The following is an 18502-nucleotide window of genomic DNA, read 5'->3' as shown; positions in this document are numbered from 1 at the left end:
TTTTCTGTGCATTTATTTTATGTTGCCAAGTTCGGGTCATAAAACTCCTCCCTCCTCCACGCTTGGTTTCAGCAGAAAAGAGCCCCCATGTCTTCTGGGGTACCTCTCTCTGCATCTCTGGCCCCCACTCCCAGGGGTCACCCCTCTATATATGTCCTTTGGGATCCATGACCTCTGAAGTTTTACTTGACCTTCCAGAGTGTCTGTGGTATACCTACAGCTTGTGTCATCTCCTCAAATGTCATCAACCACTGCCCCACAGGATTCCAGGGTCCTAGAATTGGAAAGTCAAAGTTAGGTGCTGGGTCCTTACAAAGCCCTTGCACCTGGACTCTAAGACTCTCTGGCTCGCACCTAAGGAAATGGTCTTATTTCCACAGATTAGATGTGAGAAAGAATTTTCTGGCTGTTCAGGTGCCTAAGATCAGGCAATGGATCACGAGGACAGATGATCCATTTGTCAGCTTCCTGGGCTTTGTGTGTGTTGGATGGGGGTAGGGTGTGGGCTGTCAAGAAAGGATGAGGTAGGAAGAAGCTAGATTCTTGGACGTATCTAAGTAAGGTGAGAAAGGGAGCGTGGCTGAGCCAGGCTTCCTCCTTCCCCACTGGGGTCATTTCCTAGCAGGGCAGCAAGGTCAGCTGGGGTTGAGGGTCATATGTTTTCCCCTCACCCCAAGTGGTTACTGCACAAGGTGAGACTTCCTTGTTACCCGAAGGACAAAAATAGATTCCAGGTGATGGCCAGCAATCTGTGCCCAGAACCACCAGGGTTATTCTGAGAGTGGTAGGCATAGGGCCAGCCCAGGCTTGGTCAAGAGTAGCTGAGCTGGAAGTGGCAGCCTGTCCTTTTGGGAATCCTGAATGGGATGGGGGCACTGGAGCTATAAGCAGGTCGATAGCCCTCGATATGTGGGCCTAGAATCCTGACTTAGCCATGTGATCTTGGGCAAGCCACTTGTATCTCCCGGCATCAGCTTCCTTCTCAAACGATGGGGACCTTGATCTCTGCTTCTCAGGGTGGTTGAGAGAACCCTGTGAAGCTGACAGATGGTGCTCAATGAAGGCATGAATTTCCACTTCAGCTGTTCCAGAATCCAGAGAAGGGACTTCCCTGGCCGTTTAGTTGTTTGGACTCTGCGCTTCCATTACAGGGGGCACAGATTTGATCCCCTGGTCAGGGAACTAAGATCCTGCATGCTATATGGTGTGGCCAAAAAAGAAGAAGAAAAAAAAATCCAGAGAAGATAAGGGCCTTACCTGCATCTAGCCTCACCGCCAAAATGCCCCTTCCCTGCCAATCTGAAGGAACCGGAGTCAGGCATAAAAGCATGTTTCTGCAAGGGCCTGTGGGGATTTTCCAGGAAGACTCCATCCTGCTGGAGAATTCCATTCCTGGCCCTGCCACCCAGGGCTCAGCCTAAGGAGGGATTCTCTGGCTCATTCCGGTTCTGCCCAGTTCTTGCTCCTCGCCTGCCAAGCCCACATCAGGGTGTTCCACACTGTATTCTCTTGCTGCCTTCTGTGGAGTATGAGGTGCCTGAGGTTCCCAGGGGTCCCTCGGAGGCCTGACACAGAACAGTGAGGGGCACACAATTGGTCCTCTCCTGCCCTCCCGTCGCCATCCCTTCCTGGGCCCTCTCTCTCCTTCACCCAGCATGTGTTAGCATTTTCCCTGGAGCCAGTATCTGCCCTCAGGGTCACCTTGGATAAACATGGGCAAACCAACACAATGGACACTGATTCGGGGCACAGGTGGCACCTAACGCAGCTTGGGGGTGTATGACAAAGGCGGCTGGAGGGGGGAGGTGGAGCCAGCTTGGGACAACTGCCTGGGCAGAAGCTCAGAGCTTTGGGACACGCTGTGATGTTTCCGCGAAACTGGAGAACAGTTTGAGGGAGTCAGATGGGCCCTGAGGTCCAGATAGGAGCTGAACTGACCTCGTGCATTGTATCTACTTAGCTGGAATTGGACCCCAGTTCCCTTCCCACTCCAGCCTCTCCCCTCCACAGCTACCGCCAGGAAGGTTTTCCCTGGGTTTAGCCAGAAACAGGAGGAGTCTTCTCAGGGGAAGTCCCGGCTGGCAAATAGGAATCTCAAGACATAACAGGGCATTAGACTTGGTCCTGGGGGGCACCCAGCTCAGCACATCACAAGGGATATTCTACCCTCTGGGATATTTCTGCACCATGAAATGCATTTTCTGCTCACAAAGACTCCTGGGGGAGCAACACTCAGATCTGCTAGGAGCCAAGCTCTTGCAGGGTCCCAACTGGGCCCTGGGGACCCCCAGACCCGTTCTGCCATTATATCACAATTTCAGCCCAGCACCTGTGCTCTGTCCAGCTTCAGCCACCTCTCTGCCCCTCGTGAGGAGGAACATGTCCCCCCTCCACCCTAAGGCTGGCGCCAAGGTTTATGATCCGGCATGGAAGACACCGAGAGCCACACGGGTGGAAAAAGTTACCCGGTTCTAAATCAGCCAGTCTTTCGATGATCTCATCCCCTTCCCAATATAGTTGCAGTCCCCTCCCCCGCGGTGGCCCCTGGCCAATGGTGCTAGTCACGAGGGAGCTGGTGGAAGGGTGGAGGGGTGTGTGTGAGGTCCAGGGTGGGAACAATTTCAACCTGGGGTTTTACTGTGCATACTGTTTTGCAACCTGATTTCCCATCCCCTCCTTTACAGTATTTCCATTTAGTTGTTTCCCGTCAAATAATGAAGATCTTTCATCATCACTTTAGTTTTTCGCCATCACTTCAAAGTCCACCAGGATGGATGTACTAGAATCTCTTTGTCCAGTATGTTGAGGAAGAACATGTCCACGGTGTCCAGTTTCTCTTTCTTCACAAACATCGGGCTATGACCATTTTTGTTCAAACCCTCTTGCACAGTTGCCTAATCTTCCCTCCCTCCCTCTGTCTATTTTTTGTTTTCGATAAATTCTAACAGGTACTGGGGTGAGAGAGCAGGCTTCACTGTGTGTCTGATGAGTTCTGAACTCTCCCTTAAGTCAGAGGTACCAGGCCCAGGGAGGGGACCCAAGACCAGTCCAGGGCCACAGGTTCAGTGGAGCCGGGCAGGCTGCTGGTCTCTCCTGCTGCTCAAAACCAGCCCCCACCCCAAGCTTCCGCCTGCTCTTGCCTACGCAGTCCCTTAGGCCAGGCTGCCTGAGGATGCAGGGAAAGGCTGTACTTAAGATCTATCCTGTATTATATCTACACAGCCCCCACCCCAGGCACAAGCAAAGGGCCCCCAAATCCATTCAATTCATGTCTGGCCATGAACTTCCCCCAGCTTCTGCTAGAATGCTTCCATGGACCAACAACTTACTCCTTCCTCCCAGGCTTTTGGGGAACAGATAGGGCATTTTTAAAAGTACCAAATGAGTAGATATTCAGCAGAATTGCATGATCTCTTAGCAATTGCACAATATCTGAGGAAGCTTTGGAGAACACCCCCAGAGTTTTGAAATTCAACTGTGCATTTATGAACTTTGTGACCTTGGGGACATCATTTTACTACTCCAAGCTCAGTTTTACCATCTGTAAAATGGGTTTATAATACTTGCCTCATATAGTTATTAGATGATAAGGGATTGACTCCTGTGATAATGGAGGCTGAGAAGTCCCACCATCTGCTGTATGCAAACCGGAGGCTCAGGAAAGCCAATAGTGTGGTTCCAGTCCAAATTCAAAGGTCTATGAACCACAGGTGCCAAGGATGTAAGTCCCAGTCAGAGTCCAAAGGCCTGAGATGTCCAAGGGCAGAAGATCGCTGTCCCAGCTTAACAGGGAGCAACTTTCCTCTTCTACGTTTTTGTTCTATCCCAGGCCACAGTGGATTGGATGATGTCCAGGCTCTTCTTTATTCAGTCTCCTGATTCAAATGCTAATCTCTTTTGGAATTACCCTCAGGGCAGAAGTAAATGAAAAATAAAATGAAAAAATGAAGAAAAAATGTTTTATCAGTTATCATCCCTTAGCCCCACCAAGTTAACACGTAAAACCATCACAGCCATCTATCAGATTCACCAATTACCAAGACTTTGCTGCACATTGACTTCGTCAATCCTCAGTGTCATTTCTGCTGTATTCTATTCTTTACAAGTAAGCTGCTAAGAGCACCCAGATTCAAGAGGAGGGGAATTGGATCTTACTGCTTGATGGGAGGAGTGGAAAAGAATTTGTGCTCAACCTTAAAAGTATAGTCAGGGGACTTCCCTGGTGGTTCCGTGGTAAGTCCCATTGCAATGCAGGGGACAAAGTTTTGATCCCTGGTCAGGGAACTAACATCTCACACGCCCTGTGCCACAACCTCAGAGCCCACGTGCTCACAACTAGGACTGGATGCAGCCATAAACAAATTAAAACAAACAAACCAACCACAACCCAAAGCAAAAGGTGGAGGGTTCTAGGCTATATCCCAGAGGAGAGCAGGGGCCATGGAAGAAGTGACTCCAGCCTTGCAAGATAAGACAAAGACTACTTTCTCTTCTCCGGCTCCTTCCGCTGTGTATGACTGTAGTGCCCCCATACCTGGGGAGGAAGATTCTGCGCTTTCTCCCAAAGGTGATGGGGAGCTGTGGAAGGGTTTGGAGCAGAGGAGTGAAGGGGTCAGATCTGAGTCTGACCAAGGTCGCTCTGACTGCTATGTGCTGGGTAGAGTTGATCAGAGAGGGCAGCCGTTGTTTAGGGGTGGAGGAGGATAAAGGTGGTTTGGACCATTCTTGGGGCAGGAGGGAGTAAACCCCAGAGATGCTCTGGGTGGGGGGCTCGGAGTTGTGGGGGATTGGCCGTGGGGACTGGCTGAAGGGAGTGGAGATGGGGTGGGAAGGATTCAAAGGTGTGGGGCAGTCTCCAGAGAATAACTCCCACACTGGGGGAGACCAGAAAAGGTGGCAGCCATCCTCTCACCTCTCTTGGGATCCCAACAGCCCCTTCCCCAACAGGCAGGGCTGAGTGACCACGGAGAAAGGTCCTTCCCTCCTACCACCTGCTCGTTCCAGCCCCAAAGACTTCCAGGGTCTGGAGAGGCTCCCTGAAGGCTCTTCCAGGCTGCAGTTGCCAGAGACCCTGCTCTGCCTGGTGGTGAGTCCCAGGGCCTCATTTTCTCTGGAACACTTTCCTCCTACTCCTGCTGCAGCTGACGCCAACACGGCCTGATGGTGACACCTAGAGGCAACACCTGCCTCACATTGCTAGACCACAGCATCCCACAGCGAAGGCCTGTGCCTCCAGGGCTCCACATGGGTGTTCCCCTCATGCAACCCTGGGATTTAGTGGCCAAGTCACTGGGCAGAGCTCTGAAGCCCAGCTCCTCCACCCTTCCCTGATAAAGCCCAGTGTGGGGTCAGCAAGGTCCCCGGAACCCCAAATCAGCCCATGGATACCCTCCCCTGCCACAAGCCAAGGAGCACATTGGCTTATTGATGACATTTCCCTGTCCCCCCACCCACTGCTCTGATTTGTTTCAGAGGAAGGGTCATCCCAGCAGCTCAGCATTCACAGAATCAACCTCTCAGCACCTCACCATTTGGGCCCATCCTATGTCCTGAGTCCCATGTGAGAAGATGCAATGGCCCTCAGCTTTTGTTAGAGCTCTTTTTAGCTAGTTGTTCATTGTCGTCTATCCACACCCACAGTCTCTTCTGTGCCTGGATATGCCTCATCCCTCTCCTCACTTCCATGCCACTGCTCACAGTTTTCCTCCTACTTCTCTGGTCTCTTTTTTTCTGGTTCCTCCCCATCTGCTCCTCCCTTAATCATCCATCTATCCACCCATATGCCCCCATCCCTCCTTATCCATTGTACAATCAGCGGGACGGGGGCTAAGTCTGACATTACAGGGATGAGGGTAGGAAGAGAAAAAACAAGGACAGGTACCCAACAGCACCTGGTGGTCACACCGCAGGGAAAGTGGGGGGATTGAGGTGGGACTTTCTGCGTGGCACCCACCCCACCTCTATGCTAATGAAGAGCAAGCCATGTCCTCTCTGAGGTCGCTGCATGGCCTTACCCACTTCTCCATCCCCAGACATTACCCAAGAGGCTCCTTCTTTCTCACTCAGCCACATTTGACCAGCTCTCCTTCAACCTTCTCTACTCTGGCCCTACTTCTGTGATGTCTATAGAGCGCATCCCTAGATGCTCTGGACCAACCCCTCTGAGCTCCATTGTGCGCAGTGTCATGGGCAATGCCTGGGTGGCTATGCCTGCCTGGGCCCAGGGCCACACAAGGTATGTGCAGGTGGACTGGAGAGAGAAGCAGCTTGTGGCAGACATTACCTATCTTCATCTGCTGTAAGGAGAATAGCGGGAAATTGTACACCGCAGATGGGACCCGAATGCACAGTCTTCCAACTGAAACCACACAACTGTTTCAGGACTTAATGAAGCTCAGGTCCTTAACAACTCAGCACAGAAGTAATTCAGTGAGAGGTAAAGTGACAGGTAAGCAATAGATTTATTAATATTTTTTGTAAAGAAGTTCCAGGGAAATGGGATGCTAGAAGGTGATCATGTCCCAGGTCTCTGGTGAGTTCCTGGGCCTGGCTGCCAAGTGAATGCCCTTGGCTTCCTGTGGGAAAGAAAGCAAAAGTGGGAGCTGGAGAACCACAGTAAAGTGAAACCAGAGATACACATTCCAGAGGCAGAAGGTGAGGGAGCCCTGAAATACGGGGTGGTAAGTTTCTATGGGCAGGGTAATTTCATAGGTTAGTAAGGGGAGGATTGTTCCAATTATTTGGGGGAAGAGACAGGGACTTCCAGGGAACTGGGCCACCGCTCCCTTTAAAGCCTTTTATTGTTTTTTTTTTTTTTTTAATAATCAAAATTAAAAGTCACGTTATGTCCAAAGTTAAGGTACAAAGTATTGCACCAGTCATTCTAGGGTTATTAGATGTCATTAGATGAAGAAAAGGCATCACATGTGATTGTTGTCGAAGGTATTCACAGACCTGGAGAAAGTTTTTTCCTTGAAGTGGAGATGTCCACCACGGGAAGCCTTCCACTGATGAAGAGGGGAGTTCTCCGCAGACCCAGCAGTTAGACCGATTGTGGAACACAGCATAGGAGTGAGCCCAGGAGAGGAAGGCATTGTCCTGAGGATCAAACGGCAGACTGAGGATTTCTGGAGTCAGCAGAAGTAGGCTCACATAGATTATCAGGCCCATCTTGTCCTGAAGGATTCCGGACGAGCCCCCAAGATGAAAGGTTGTTACTGAACGATGAGACGCGGGATTCTTGGCCTCCAGAGGAGATGAATTCAATCTGGGGCCAGAGACAAGGCTGGATCGCTCAGAGCTTTTGTGTAATAGAGTTTTATTAAAGTATAAAGGAGATAGAGAAAGTTTCTGACATAGGCATCAGAAGGGGGCAAAAGAGTACCCCTAAAGCCTTTTATTGTTGTTAGGTCGCTCAGTCATGTCTGACTCTTTGCAACCCCATGGGCTGCAGCACACTAGGCCTCCCTGTCCATCACCACCTCCCAGAGCTTGCTCAAACTCATGTCCATTGAGTCGGTGATGCAACCCAACCATCTCACCCTCTGCCACCCCCTTCTCCTCCTGCCCTCAATCTTTCCCAGCATCAGGGTCTTTTCCTCTTCATTCGCATCATGTGGCCAAAGTATTCGGCTTCAGCTTCAGCATTTTATGGTCTGCCTCAAATTGTCCTGGCGCCATTGTGTGTGTGTGTGTGTGTGTGTGTGTGTGTGTGTGAGAGTCATTTAGCATATCCTAATGTATTACAATGAGCACATAATGAGGCCCAAAGTGTACCAGCAGTAGAATTTTCAGCCATCTTGGACCTAATCGGTTCTGACTACTTTTCATCAAGTCCTCAACATCTCAACTTATGCCCTGCCTCCTTCCCTCTTGTCTCAGTGGGGCAAGTGAGAACTTTCCAGAATCCCAGGAAGGCAGGAAAAGTTAAGATCTGCGATAGATTGAGTTTTGAAAAGTGCCTCTACAGGCTGCTTCTTCTGAAGGTGAGGGTGAGTAATATTTCCTGGTCTATGGATGTTACCGAACTAAACTGGGTCCAGTCACTGGCCACATGGCAAAACCAATTTACTGGTTGGTACTGGGTTGTGGTGACAAAAAGTGCAGTGTTTATTTGCAGGCAACCTGTGTGGGCAGCTTTCATACTGTAAAGACCCAAACTCCCCCACAACTTTCAGAGAAGGATTTTTTTTTTAATTGAAACTTTTTTTTCTTTACTTATTTTTGGCTGCTCTGGGTCTTTGTTGCTGTAGGAAGGCTTCTTGTGGTGGTTTCTCTTATTTTGAAGCATGAGCTCCAGGCATGTGGGGTTCAGTAGCTGTGGTTCCCAAGCTCTAGAGCACAGGCTTAGTAGTTGCGGCACAGGGCCTAGTTGCTCCGCGGCATGTGGGATCCTCCCAGACCAGGGAACGACCCCCCGTTTCCAGCATTGGCAGGTGGATTCTTCACCACTGAGCCACCAGGGAAGCCCTAGAGGTTTTTTAAAGGCACCATTTAGGGTGAGAGCTGCAGGGTGTGTGACTTTCTTCTGATTGGTCAGTGGTGAGGTAAGAGGGTAATGTTTTGGTAATCCCAATTATCAACCTTCTGGTTCCAACAGGTCTGAGGGCTACAGTGCTTGTCGTCAGCACATATTTTTATTAAGTTCCAAAATGATGGGATATGGTAATGTATGGGTTATCTATCAGCTTCTTGTCCGAACAACCTACTTCTCCACACCATCCTACCCACCCTGGGTCAAAACTGTGCCATGAGATTTTCCCTGCATTTTCCCTTTCTGAAAGCCCAGCACTGGGACAAGGGCATGGGGCAGTGGACTCGGTTCAATGTGTGCCCTATTGTAGTGTCAGGAAGTTTTCAAGCCTCTGGGCCTGTTTTTATCAAGTTACAAAGAAAGAAACAGCTCCATTATTTTCACCTTTCTCTCCCTCAAATCTGCTCTTCAAGGCCCAGTTTAACCACCCTTTGTTGTTATTCAGTTGCTAAGATGTGTCGAGGCTTTGCGACCCCATGGACTGCCGCACACCAGTCTCCCGAGTCTCCCCGTCCTTCACCATCTCCGGGAGTTTGCTCAAACCCATGTCCATTGAGTTGGTGATGCCAACCAACCTTCTCATCCTCTGTCGTCTCCTTCTCCTGCCTTCAATCTTTCCCAGCATTAGGGTCTTTTCCAATTAACCACACTAGCCCACACTAAAATTACCAACCTAATAGTTGTATTTGCATTTTAAGAAGTACCCATCAGAGTGGTCTTTGTGAGCTGTACTCAGAGGCAATGAGATATGGCTCAGTCAGTGGAGGTGGGATCAAGTGGGCTCTTCAAGTAGCTGGCTAGATCCTTCCTAAGCGGGCTCTGATTTTAAAATTAACAAAGAAGCTGGTCTTACAAGGCCAGTTAAATAATGTGAAGTCCCAGCAAGCCTCAGGCCTGAGTGTGTGGAGACCAGTCACAACAAAAGCCTCTCTTTTCCTTCTTTTCAGCTCTCCACACAAGTTAACACTAAGCAAGGACTTCCTGTGTGGCTAGCAGACACCAAAAATTGGCAGAGAAAACTTTTTTAGGGTAAGCCTTTTTTTTTTTTTTTTAATGTGGAACATTTTTAAAGTCTTTATCACATTTGTTACAGTGTTGCTTGTTTCGGATTTTTGGCCCCAAGGCATGTGGGATCTTGGTTCCCCAAGTCAGGGATCAAACCTGCATCCTCTGCATTGGGAGGCAGTCTAAACCACCAGACCAGAGAAGTCCCTCGGGTGAACTCTTGAACAAACTAAAATCTTCCATGGCTAGATACAGGTGATGAAACAAAGGCTGGCCTAATCTAATACCCTAAGTGAAGTTGCTCAGTTGTGTCTGACTCTTTGCGGACCCCATGGACTATAGCCTACCAGGGTCCTCTGTCCGTGGGATTTTCCAGGCAAGGGTACTGGAGTGGGTTGCCATTTCCTTCTCCAGGGGATCTTCCCAACCCAGGGACTGAACCCAAGGACCTTACAAATACAAATATTCAAAACCAAAAGAAAGCAAATCGCATTTTGCCTCTTTTATTTACAAGTTTTACTTAAATCTCTCTCATGGTGAGAAAATCAACGTCAAAAAGAACATTGGTATACAGTTTACAAATATCAGTATATATTAAAGAACATGGTTAATTTTTCCAAGTAAATGCTCGATACGAAATATTTTCCAGGAGGCTAGTTAAATATCAGGTGCCCGAGGTGTCAGGGAAAGAGCCTCGAGCCTGCTCAGGAGATGGTCACACTGCAAGCCACCTGTGTTTTGCACTTGGTGACACATGTGGCAGCTCAGAGGACAAAGCAGGGCCACCAGCCTTTATTCCTAGCCCCAAAGCCACACCAGGGCTTCCTCTGCGACGAGAGCCACATTCAGACACAAATGAACCACTTAAAATGTCAAATGAAAAATAGGTCACTAGGGACTGATGGATGAACAAGTCAAGCCAGATTCATTCTGAACATTTTCTTGTCGACCTTTTAAGCCAATCATACTTCTGGGGAAAATGTTAATACACCTCAAAGTTTACACTTTCATTATAATAAATTAGCTTTAATGTTCCAAATACCATCTCAGAAGACTGTACACATAACTTGACCTAACATACTAACTTGAACTTAGAACTTCTTTATTCATTTTGATCAATCCCCAGAATCAGCAGAACTGTATTATTTACATATATAACAATATCTAAAGTATGCCAATATTACCAACATTTCTTACCTAAAATAAATATGCCATTTAAAGCACTAATAAAGCATAGTTTATTCAAAAACGACACCTTAAACAATCTCATCTTTTAGTTCATTTTAGAAGTCTCAATATCAAAATCTTTACATACAAGGAATGATAAGTATTTTGGAAGACCTGACAAGTACCACCAACCCCCTCTCAAATCCCACTATCCATCCTCAAGTGGTAGCCCATGTGCCTCAGGCCAGTGACAGCAGAATGATAGTCAGGGAGTCAGACACACTGGAGTTAACCAGGAGCAGCTGCTCCTCGAAGCATTCATGGCAGAGTTCACAGTGGAAAAAGGGCAGAGAATAAACCAGCCTTTCTTTTCTCTCAATATGCCAATTAGAAAGCAAATCTATTAGGCTAAGAAAAAACACAGACATCTTTGAAGGAACAGGTTGGGAGTCTGTATTCTCTCAGCTATTCCACAAGTTAATCAAGTATATTTACGAGCTCATGAGAGGCTCCAAAACAGGATTCAGACACTCTGTAACCCCAGTAAATGCTCTGAGGGTGTGCCAGGGTTTAGCTGGCATAAAGAATGAAGAATTTCAGACAAGTAGTGTTCAGCTCTAGTAATGAACCTTCATGCAAGCTAAATGATAGGGATTCAGGTTTTATTTTTGAGTTAAGATTTTTCAGAATAAAAGGACAAAGTCTTAAGCACTCAAAAGAGAATTTCTTAGACAAAGCAATATCACTAAAAGTACAGGGAAACATTCCTAGGCTGTCTCAACATTTGAATGTCCCTTGTCCCGAATGTGAAAGTCATACCTAGTTATTTTGCTTTCCTTTCAGTGGGTGGCTCGAGGGGGTGAGATGAGGGGAACCATCAACAGGAAGATAGTGCAGGAAAATGAAGTCAGTTTTGCAGGATTATATTTGTTTCCATCTAGAGACACACTTCCTGTTTAAATGCTACAGCAATTTCAGAACATGAAATTCATCCCCCTAAAAATAATTTTCAAATAAACACAGACTGTGCAGCCCACAGAAGCTACTACAGGTTACATTGGTTTTTGGCCCAACTCCTATACTAAATAAGGCCTAGTTACTGAGGAGTAGCAATGGCCATTTATCCCACTAGTCTATGGGCAAATGTCCCATCTGAAAAAAAATCTCCCTCCTCCCTCCTCCCCACTACCCCTGGGGATGCAGCCAGGGAGTCTTGGTTAGCAACTTGTTCTCAGGTCCTTCACATTTTTACCTCTCTAGATTCAAGCTGAATCTTAAAGTCTAGAATCCACTGCATAAGCCAGTCCTGCCTAAACTGTCATGCAGTCTTGAATTTCCTGCTTCCCTGAAACTGTGTGAAGTGAGAGCATTCTTCCTAGACAGTATTGCACAGTCAGCAGGGTGAGAGAGTTCAGCATAGCAGAGGGTGAAGGAGCATTGGGAGGAATTAAAAGAATGTTTGAGAAGTATAATCAGAAAGGCTAAGTACTATGAGTAAATCTGTAGAGATTTACTGAACACTGGAGGAAATTTTATTAATGAAGGAAAGGCCAGGAGTTAAGGCTCAGACAGAAGTTACCTCCTAGCATGGCTCAAAGGTTCAAGGGGTGAGACATAGAGGAAGGGCTTGAAAGCTGCACAAATTCAGCTGGTCCAGAGGCCTGGCCACCTTCACCCACAGCTGAAAAACCAAGAAAACTCATTCCAAGCATGCTCGCTCACAGCACGCCTGTTTTGTAAGTTTGAGGACTCAATTTTAACAAACTAAATCAGAACTAGAATGCAGCATTACAAAATGTTTTCACAACTAAAAACACACACACAAGTTAGAATTTTGCATAGAAAAGTGTCCTATAGTATGCTTTGTAAACCTAGGTCTTTAGTAACTTCAGAATAAAAAACAAAAACCTCTCTTCATAGTGTAGAAGTCCATGATTACACAGAGAGAATTATCAGTCTGCAGATTTTGCAGCAAGAGCTCAGAAGATCCTGGACTTCTTCATATTCTTAGAATCATAATTAAATTTACCCTTTCCAGGCTCAGGCTGACAGTTTTAACAGTGTCTTTATAAAAGGACTTGGGTTACATGAGCCCAAGACAAGTTGATCATCTCTGTGCTCTACCCTCTCTGTGTAGCAAAACACTCAGGCACATAAATCACTAGATCATAAATCACAAACAAATCACTAGATTTGTTTTTAACCCAAGGCTGTTTTTTCCTCACATTAGTCTATAATTAAGCAAGCTGCATCTATCTGATGCCCTTCAACCATAGGGTCTAAAGAGCCAGGTTCAGAGTAAGGGAAAATGTCTCAGAAGAACATTGACGTTAACCTTGGCAACAAGGTGGGAGACTCTTAACTCCTCTTGGAAGAGGCACCAATCGATTCTGAGTTGAAATACACCACGGTGACTGTGATGTCATCCCTGTACATTCTCGCCAAGTCCTCTGGCAACGTTAGCATCGCCGACAGCCGCTCAGGCTCCATCTCCCCGTATTCGTTGTTCCCTACGGCGTATCTGATCAGACGTGTGGCCGCGTTTTGGTCGGCCACGTGGAGGCCCTGGGCTTTCCTCTGCTGCAACAGGCTCTGCATGAGTCCCAGGTTGGTGGGTCTCTGGGCCAGGTCTGGCTTGTGCTGACCCTCTTCAGCCAGGTGCTCCACCACCAGCCTCACCACATCCTCGTTGCCCAGCACGTCCCACAGGCCATCAGAGGCCAGCACGAGGAACTTATCCTGGGGCCTCAGCCTGTGGTAGGTGACCTCTGGCCTGGCTGTCAGGTAAGGTGGGGTGTAGTAGTGTGGGGGGGTGAACTGGTAGATGTTGAGGGCCTCGGTGTCGAAGCCCCGCTCCAGGACGCTGCGCTGCAGCTCTTTACTCCACTTCAGCTGGACGTCCCCAAAGGCCCTGCAGGGCATGAGGACACCCAGCAGCCTGTTTTCCATGATGACCGTCCTGTCCTCGGACTGAGGATGCTCCCTTTTCAGCCGTGACAGCTCGGCTGGGTTCCAGGCATTGTGGTCCTGGGTGAGGGGCAGACAAGACCACATGCCATTGTCTTCCTGGACACCAAGGATGGCCCGGCAGTCACCAGCATTTGCCACGTGCAAGTGAACCCCATCAACATGGGCCAGGCAAGCTGTTGCCCCTGAGAAAGCAACCTGGAGTGAAAGGTTCCTGGTCATCTCATCTTCGAGGGGGGCCTGAATCTCTAGCGAGATGTCAGAATCCAGTCTCTGGAAGGAGTACATTAATGCTTCCTCAGTGTTCAGCCCCATTTCCATGTGCAGGTTTAGCAGCTCCTGCCAGTAGACACGGAGGTGATCAAGGTGCACCGACGTGACATCCTTGTAGATACTGTCCCCTGGATGCTTGAGCCACTGAAGGATGGGCAGCAGGGGCTTCATGCTTTCCATGGCTTCCTCCATTTGCTCCAGAGTCTGCTGGGACATTAGTGACACGGCCACGTAGTAGAAGAGCCTCTCGCTCACTGCTTGAGCACATGCGTGGCCACCATGTCCATCGAAGATGCCAAACAGCAGTCCATTGGTCTGCAGGCAGGCAGCTATACCTCCCCGGTCCTCCACTGGGGAATTGGCAGCTAGCTGGTTGCTCTCAAACCGTAACACTGAATCTGGAGCTCTGCTGACAAGGTCAAGAATCTTGTGGGCCGACTCACCAGCTCGCAGGACCTCATTCACCTGATCGGGGCTGAGCTGCAAGTGGAAGTCCTCTTCCTCCGTTGATGTGTGTCTGTAGGCTTTCCGCAGAGCAATGCCACCACATGCAGCGGCGTTGTCTTTTAGGGTGGCTGGCCCCTGAGGAAAGAGTCTCCATTTTGACTTAATCCTATTTGAGGCATACCTTGAATACAAACGTTGTCCCCCCTGTAATGTGGCAACGGCCTTCCTTGCAGAACTGAGAATCCAGTAGGACACAGTACTTGACATTCTGAAACCGTATGAGTGAATATGTTCCTTCTGCAAAAGGGTTCTTTAAATCTGAAAATTCAAGAGGTTAAGAAATTTAATTTCTTAAAAATAATGACTCTGCCAACACTTAACCTCAAAATATTTAAGTCTCCACACATCCCATTATAACATATAAATGCATTTCAGAAAATAGGTTTTTAAACACTCTGCACTTAAGAGTCACTGAGGGCTTCCCACAATTGTTTCCTTCTTCCCAAATCCTTTCCCTTGTTAGAGCCCAGTGCATAGCTCCCATGTTCCCTCTCCCAGGTAGGCTGTGTTCCTTTAAATACACACAAGCTCTTTCTTGCCCCCCAGCTATCTTGGTAGCTACTCTCAGTTGGATGCCATCCAGCTCTTTAGGCAGGAAGACAGTGGCAGCAAAAAAGACAGAAAAGCCGTTGGAGTCAGATCAACTCTAGGCTCCAACTGGTTATGATAAGTGGAAAAAGTATGTGCTGGGGTACAGGAGACTCTGAAAATGATCAGACAAGGCAAAGCGAACCTGGTCATCCTCGCCAACAGCTGCCCAGCCTTGAGGAAATCTTGCATAGAGCACTATGTCATGTTGGGGCTTCCCTGGTGACTCAAACGGTAAAAAAAATCTGCCTGCAATGCAGCAGACTGGGGTTTGACCCCTGGGTCGGGAAGATCCCCTGGAGAAGGGGATGGGAACCCACCCCAGTATTCCTGCCTGGAGAATTCCATGGACAGAGGAGCCTGGCGGGCTAGAGGAGGAGTCCATGGGGTTGCAAAGAGTCAGACATGACTGAGCAACTAACACTGGCAACTTGTATGCCATGTTGGCCAAAAACTGGTGTCCATCACTATAGTGGGAATACCACTACTGAATTGGACACAACGTGTTGAAAATAACAGAGTATGCACACTAGCTATCATTGATCCAGGTGATGAGCAGAAGCATGCTAGGAGAAGAGTGGTGAAAAGTAAATCCTGCAAAAATTTTCCTTAATAAAACTGGCCAGAGCTTGTTCTACATATATGTAAAGAACACACACATGCATGCTCTGTAAGTTCAGGAAACATGGCTGCCTTATTCACCAGTGGCTTTCCAGTGCCCAGGCCTCAAACACTGGCTAAACACAGCAATTTCAAGAGGTCCCAAAGCACACTTGCTATGACACTAGCTGTCTAGCATCAGACACATGACTTCTCAGACTTGCCTGAGTTCCAGTCATCCATCTGTGGAATGGGAATACTAGTTTCATAGGGTTTTGTGAGGATTTTAAAGAAATATAACCCTTCATCTTAAAAAAAAAAAAAAAAAAGATACTATTAGCAATAATCTTTTATTATTAGGTGTATCACTGAAGATTTAGAAGTTGTTTCCACTATCTCCCTATTTATAAAATACCAAACTGCAATGCCTAACGCATCAACATTTCCCCTACTTAAGTTTTAACCTACATTTTCCCCAAGGCTAGCATCAGTAGGTCAAAGAGTGTAGACTCAACCTGCCAAATTGATTTCCAAATGGTTCACATCTGCCTCCATAAGGGCATGAAGTAAACCCTACACCTTCAACAGCCTCTGGCGGTATTTTTCCTTAGAAAAAAATTTTTTAAAGCTGCTCTATTTTACTATTTTCTCTGGAGAACCGGGGGTAGGGGGGACTGGGGCGGGCGTTTTTTCACTCCACGTGTTTTCGGAATCCCGCCCTCCACAAGTTTTTCTGTCGGGAGTACAGAGAACGCCCACACTCGAGGACCGCCCAGTCTCCCCAGCCCACCCCGCCGAACTAGGGGCAGGATTGGTCGGACCCGGCGCGCAGAGGGCGCCTACCCGTGCCCCTCATCACCACCCCTAGCCCTGGAGAGAAGCCAGGCAGCGTTGTCCGACGCAAGGCCGTCTGCCACAGACCCGACCCAAACAGTTTCGCGTATCTAAAGAAGGCAGGTTCCAAAGTCAAGTCTCTGGCCCACAGGCTCAGAGATACGAGCGCGGCCTCCGGAATCCACCAAGCCCTATCTCCCTCAAACCCTGGCGCGGCCACGTCCCTGAGTCCCAGCTTCCCAGTCTATAGATAAGGCGAATTAAGTTGAGATGCTGAGCTCCGAGGGCTAAAACAGCTACTGCGGATGTTCCGGCACGCAGCCAAAGGTCCTTTGCCAGACTGCGAGCCCACGTGGCGCGTGCGCGCGAGAAGGGTGACCGTCGCTGTGACCCAGGCTCTTCGCAGTCCGCCGCGGGCCCGCCCCCTCACCTCACTTCACCTCCACTCTCCACCCCATCACCTGAGCCGTGGCCGTGGGCTGGAGCCGACGCGGGGAGGCTAGAGGCTTTCACATCCCGCGCTCGCCCCTTCCCTACCTCGGACCCTCGTCGTCCTCTCACCAGCCCCGAGGCCGCCGTGTCCGTCAGTCAATTTCACGCCCGCAAGCTGTACCGCGGCCACCCCTACCCCGGACTCAGCTCCCCGCAGGGACCTCTAGTGCTGCTGATCTAGCTGGAGGAGGAAGCATCCTTTTGCCAGCCTTTACTGGTTCATCTGTGGAGGCGGGCCCCTGACGAACAGCCCAATTGTCCAATGGATGAAGAGACTGAGAGGGCGGGCTCCAGACGGGCCAAATCCGGTTCCTCCCCCTCTCCCGCCCACCCCAGCCAACCTTTACCCACCCCGCCCTCTGGCTCTGACTGCGGGTAGGCTTGGCCCTGGGCCTTGAGATTAAGCAGTCTTGCGGCTGAGCGCTCCCACCACGTGACACCCTGCCCGTTCTGCACACCTCAAACAGAGCAGCCTCTCCCATTTCTCACTGTTGTTCATCATACCCCAAGGCTTCCTCTCCATTTCTGTCCTGACCAGTTCAGACCCCTCTCCCAGGCGCCATACCCTTCTATATCCTCTTAGACAATCCCCTTAGACGCCTCCCTCGGAGTCCCTATGTACACCTTAAATGGTGTCTCGAACTCATTTTTTTCTGCTAAACCTGCTCTTCCCCTTCTTCCCTAACCCAGTAATGGCCCCACCACATGCTCAGAGACCCAAGCCCCAAGCCTGGGAGTCATTTTGACTCCTCTTCCCTAACCCCCACCCCTCTTCTGTCAGTTATCTGATCCTGTTCTTCATCTCACCTCCAAAATATCCCTCTAATCTAAATATTTGCCTCCAGCTGCTCTACCACTCTATACAATCTTCTTATCTGGTCGCTCCACCCTGACTTCAACTTGGCCCTAGGCACTCTTCCTCTATCCCTGGAGAAGGAAATGGCAACCTCCTCCAGTATTCCTGCCTGGAAAATCCCATGGACAGAGGAGCCTGGTGGGCTACAGTTCATGGGGTCACAAAGAGTCAGACACAGCTGAGCGACTGAGCACACTCTTCCTCTATAGAGAAGGTAGGATAACCCTTCTACAATTCAAATTGCTACTTCATTGACTGCCCACCAACCACTGGGCCTTGAACTGACAATTACATTGGCATGGCCACTGACAGTTATCACAATAGTTAGTGGTTGGTAGATTGAGAAAAGCTGAGAACCAGAACACCAGATACTCCCTCTGTCCCTGTAGAATTCAGGTTATAACCTGCTGCCTTACATATTGCTTTAATAGAACCTATCTACTACCTATGGTGGGCTTCCCAGTTTGTTGTTCAGTTGCTCTGTATTGTCCAATTCTTTGAAACCCCATGGACTGTAGCACATCAGGCTTGCCTAACTTTCACCATCTCCCAGAGTTTGCTCAAACTTACGTCCAGCTAGTCAGTGATGCTATCCAACCACTCATCCTCTGTCATCCCCTTCTCTTCTTGCCTCCTTTCCTAGCATCAGGGTCTTTTCTAATGAGTCAGCTCTTTGCATC

At 48.8% G+C, this 18502-nt stretch overlaps 1 protein-coding gene across 1 annotated transcript; it reads right to left on the bottom strand.

Moving 5' to 3' along the window:
* Positions 1 to 10025: 10025 nt before the first annotated feature.
* Positions 10026 to 17164, bottom strand: PDP2 (pyruvate dehydrogenase phosphatase catalytic subunit 2). Its single transcript, XM_065925474.1, has 2 exons — positions 17012 to 17164; positions 10026 to 14710 (listed from the first exon to the last, which is right to left on the bottom strand). The coding sequence occupies exon 2, from the start codon at positions 14657 to 14659 to the stop codon at positions 13064 to 13066; it is 1596 nt and encodes a 531-aa protein (XP_065781546.1). The 5' UTR covers positions 14660 to 14710; positions 17012 to 17164; the 3' UTR covers positions 10026 to 13063.
* Positions 17165 to 18502: the final 1338 nt, after the last annotated feature.

The sequence above is a fragment of the Muntiacus reevesi genome, chromosome 2 (assembly GCF_963930625.1).
Source record: "Muntiacus reevesi chromosome 2, mMunRee1.1, whole genome shotgun sequence".
Lineage (NCBI taxonomy): Eukaryota > Metazoa > Chordata > Mammalia > Artiodactyla > Cervidae > Muntiacus > Muntiacus reevesi.
Note: the sequence above shows the minus strand (reverse complement) of the source record. Positions and strands in the feature narration are given on the sequence as shown.

What these genes read in the sequence shown, in the direction of transcription:
- PDP2 (XM_065925474.1), bottom strand. Translation starts at nt 14,659, where the DNA reads ATGTCAAGTACTGTGTCCTACTGGATTCTCAGTTCTGCAAGGAAGGCC.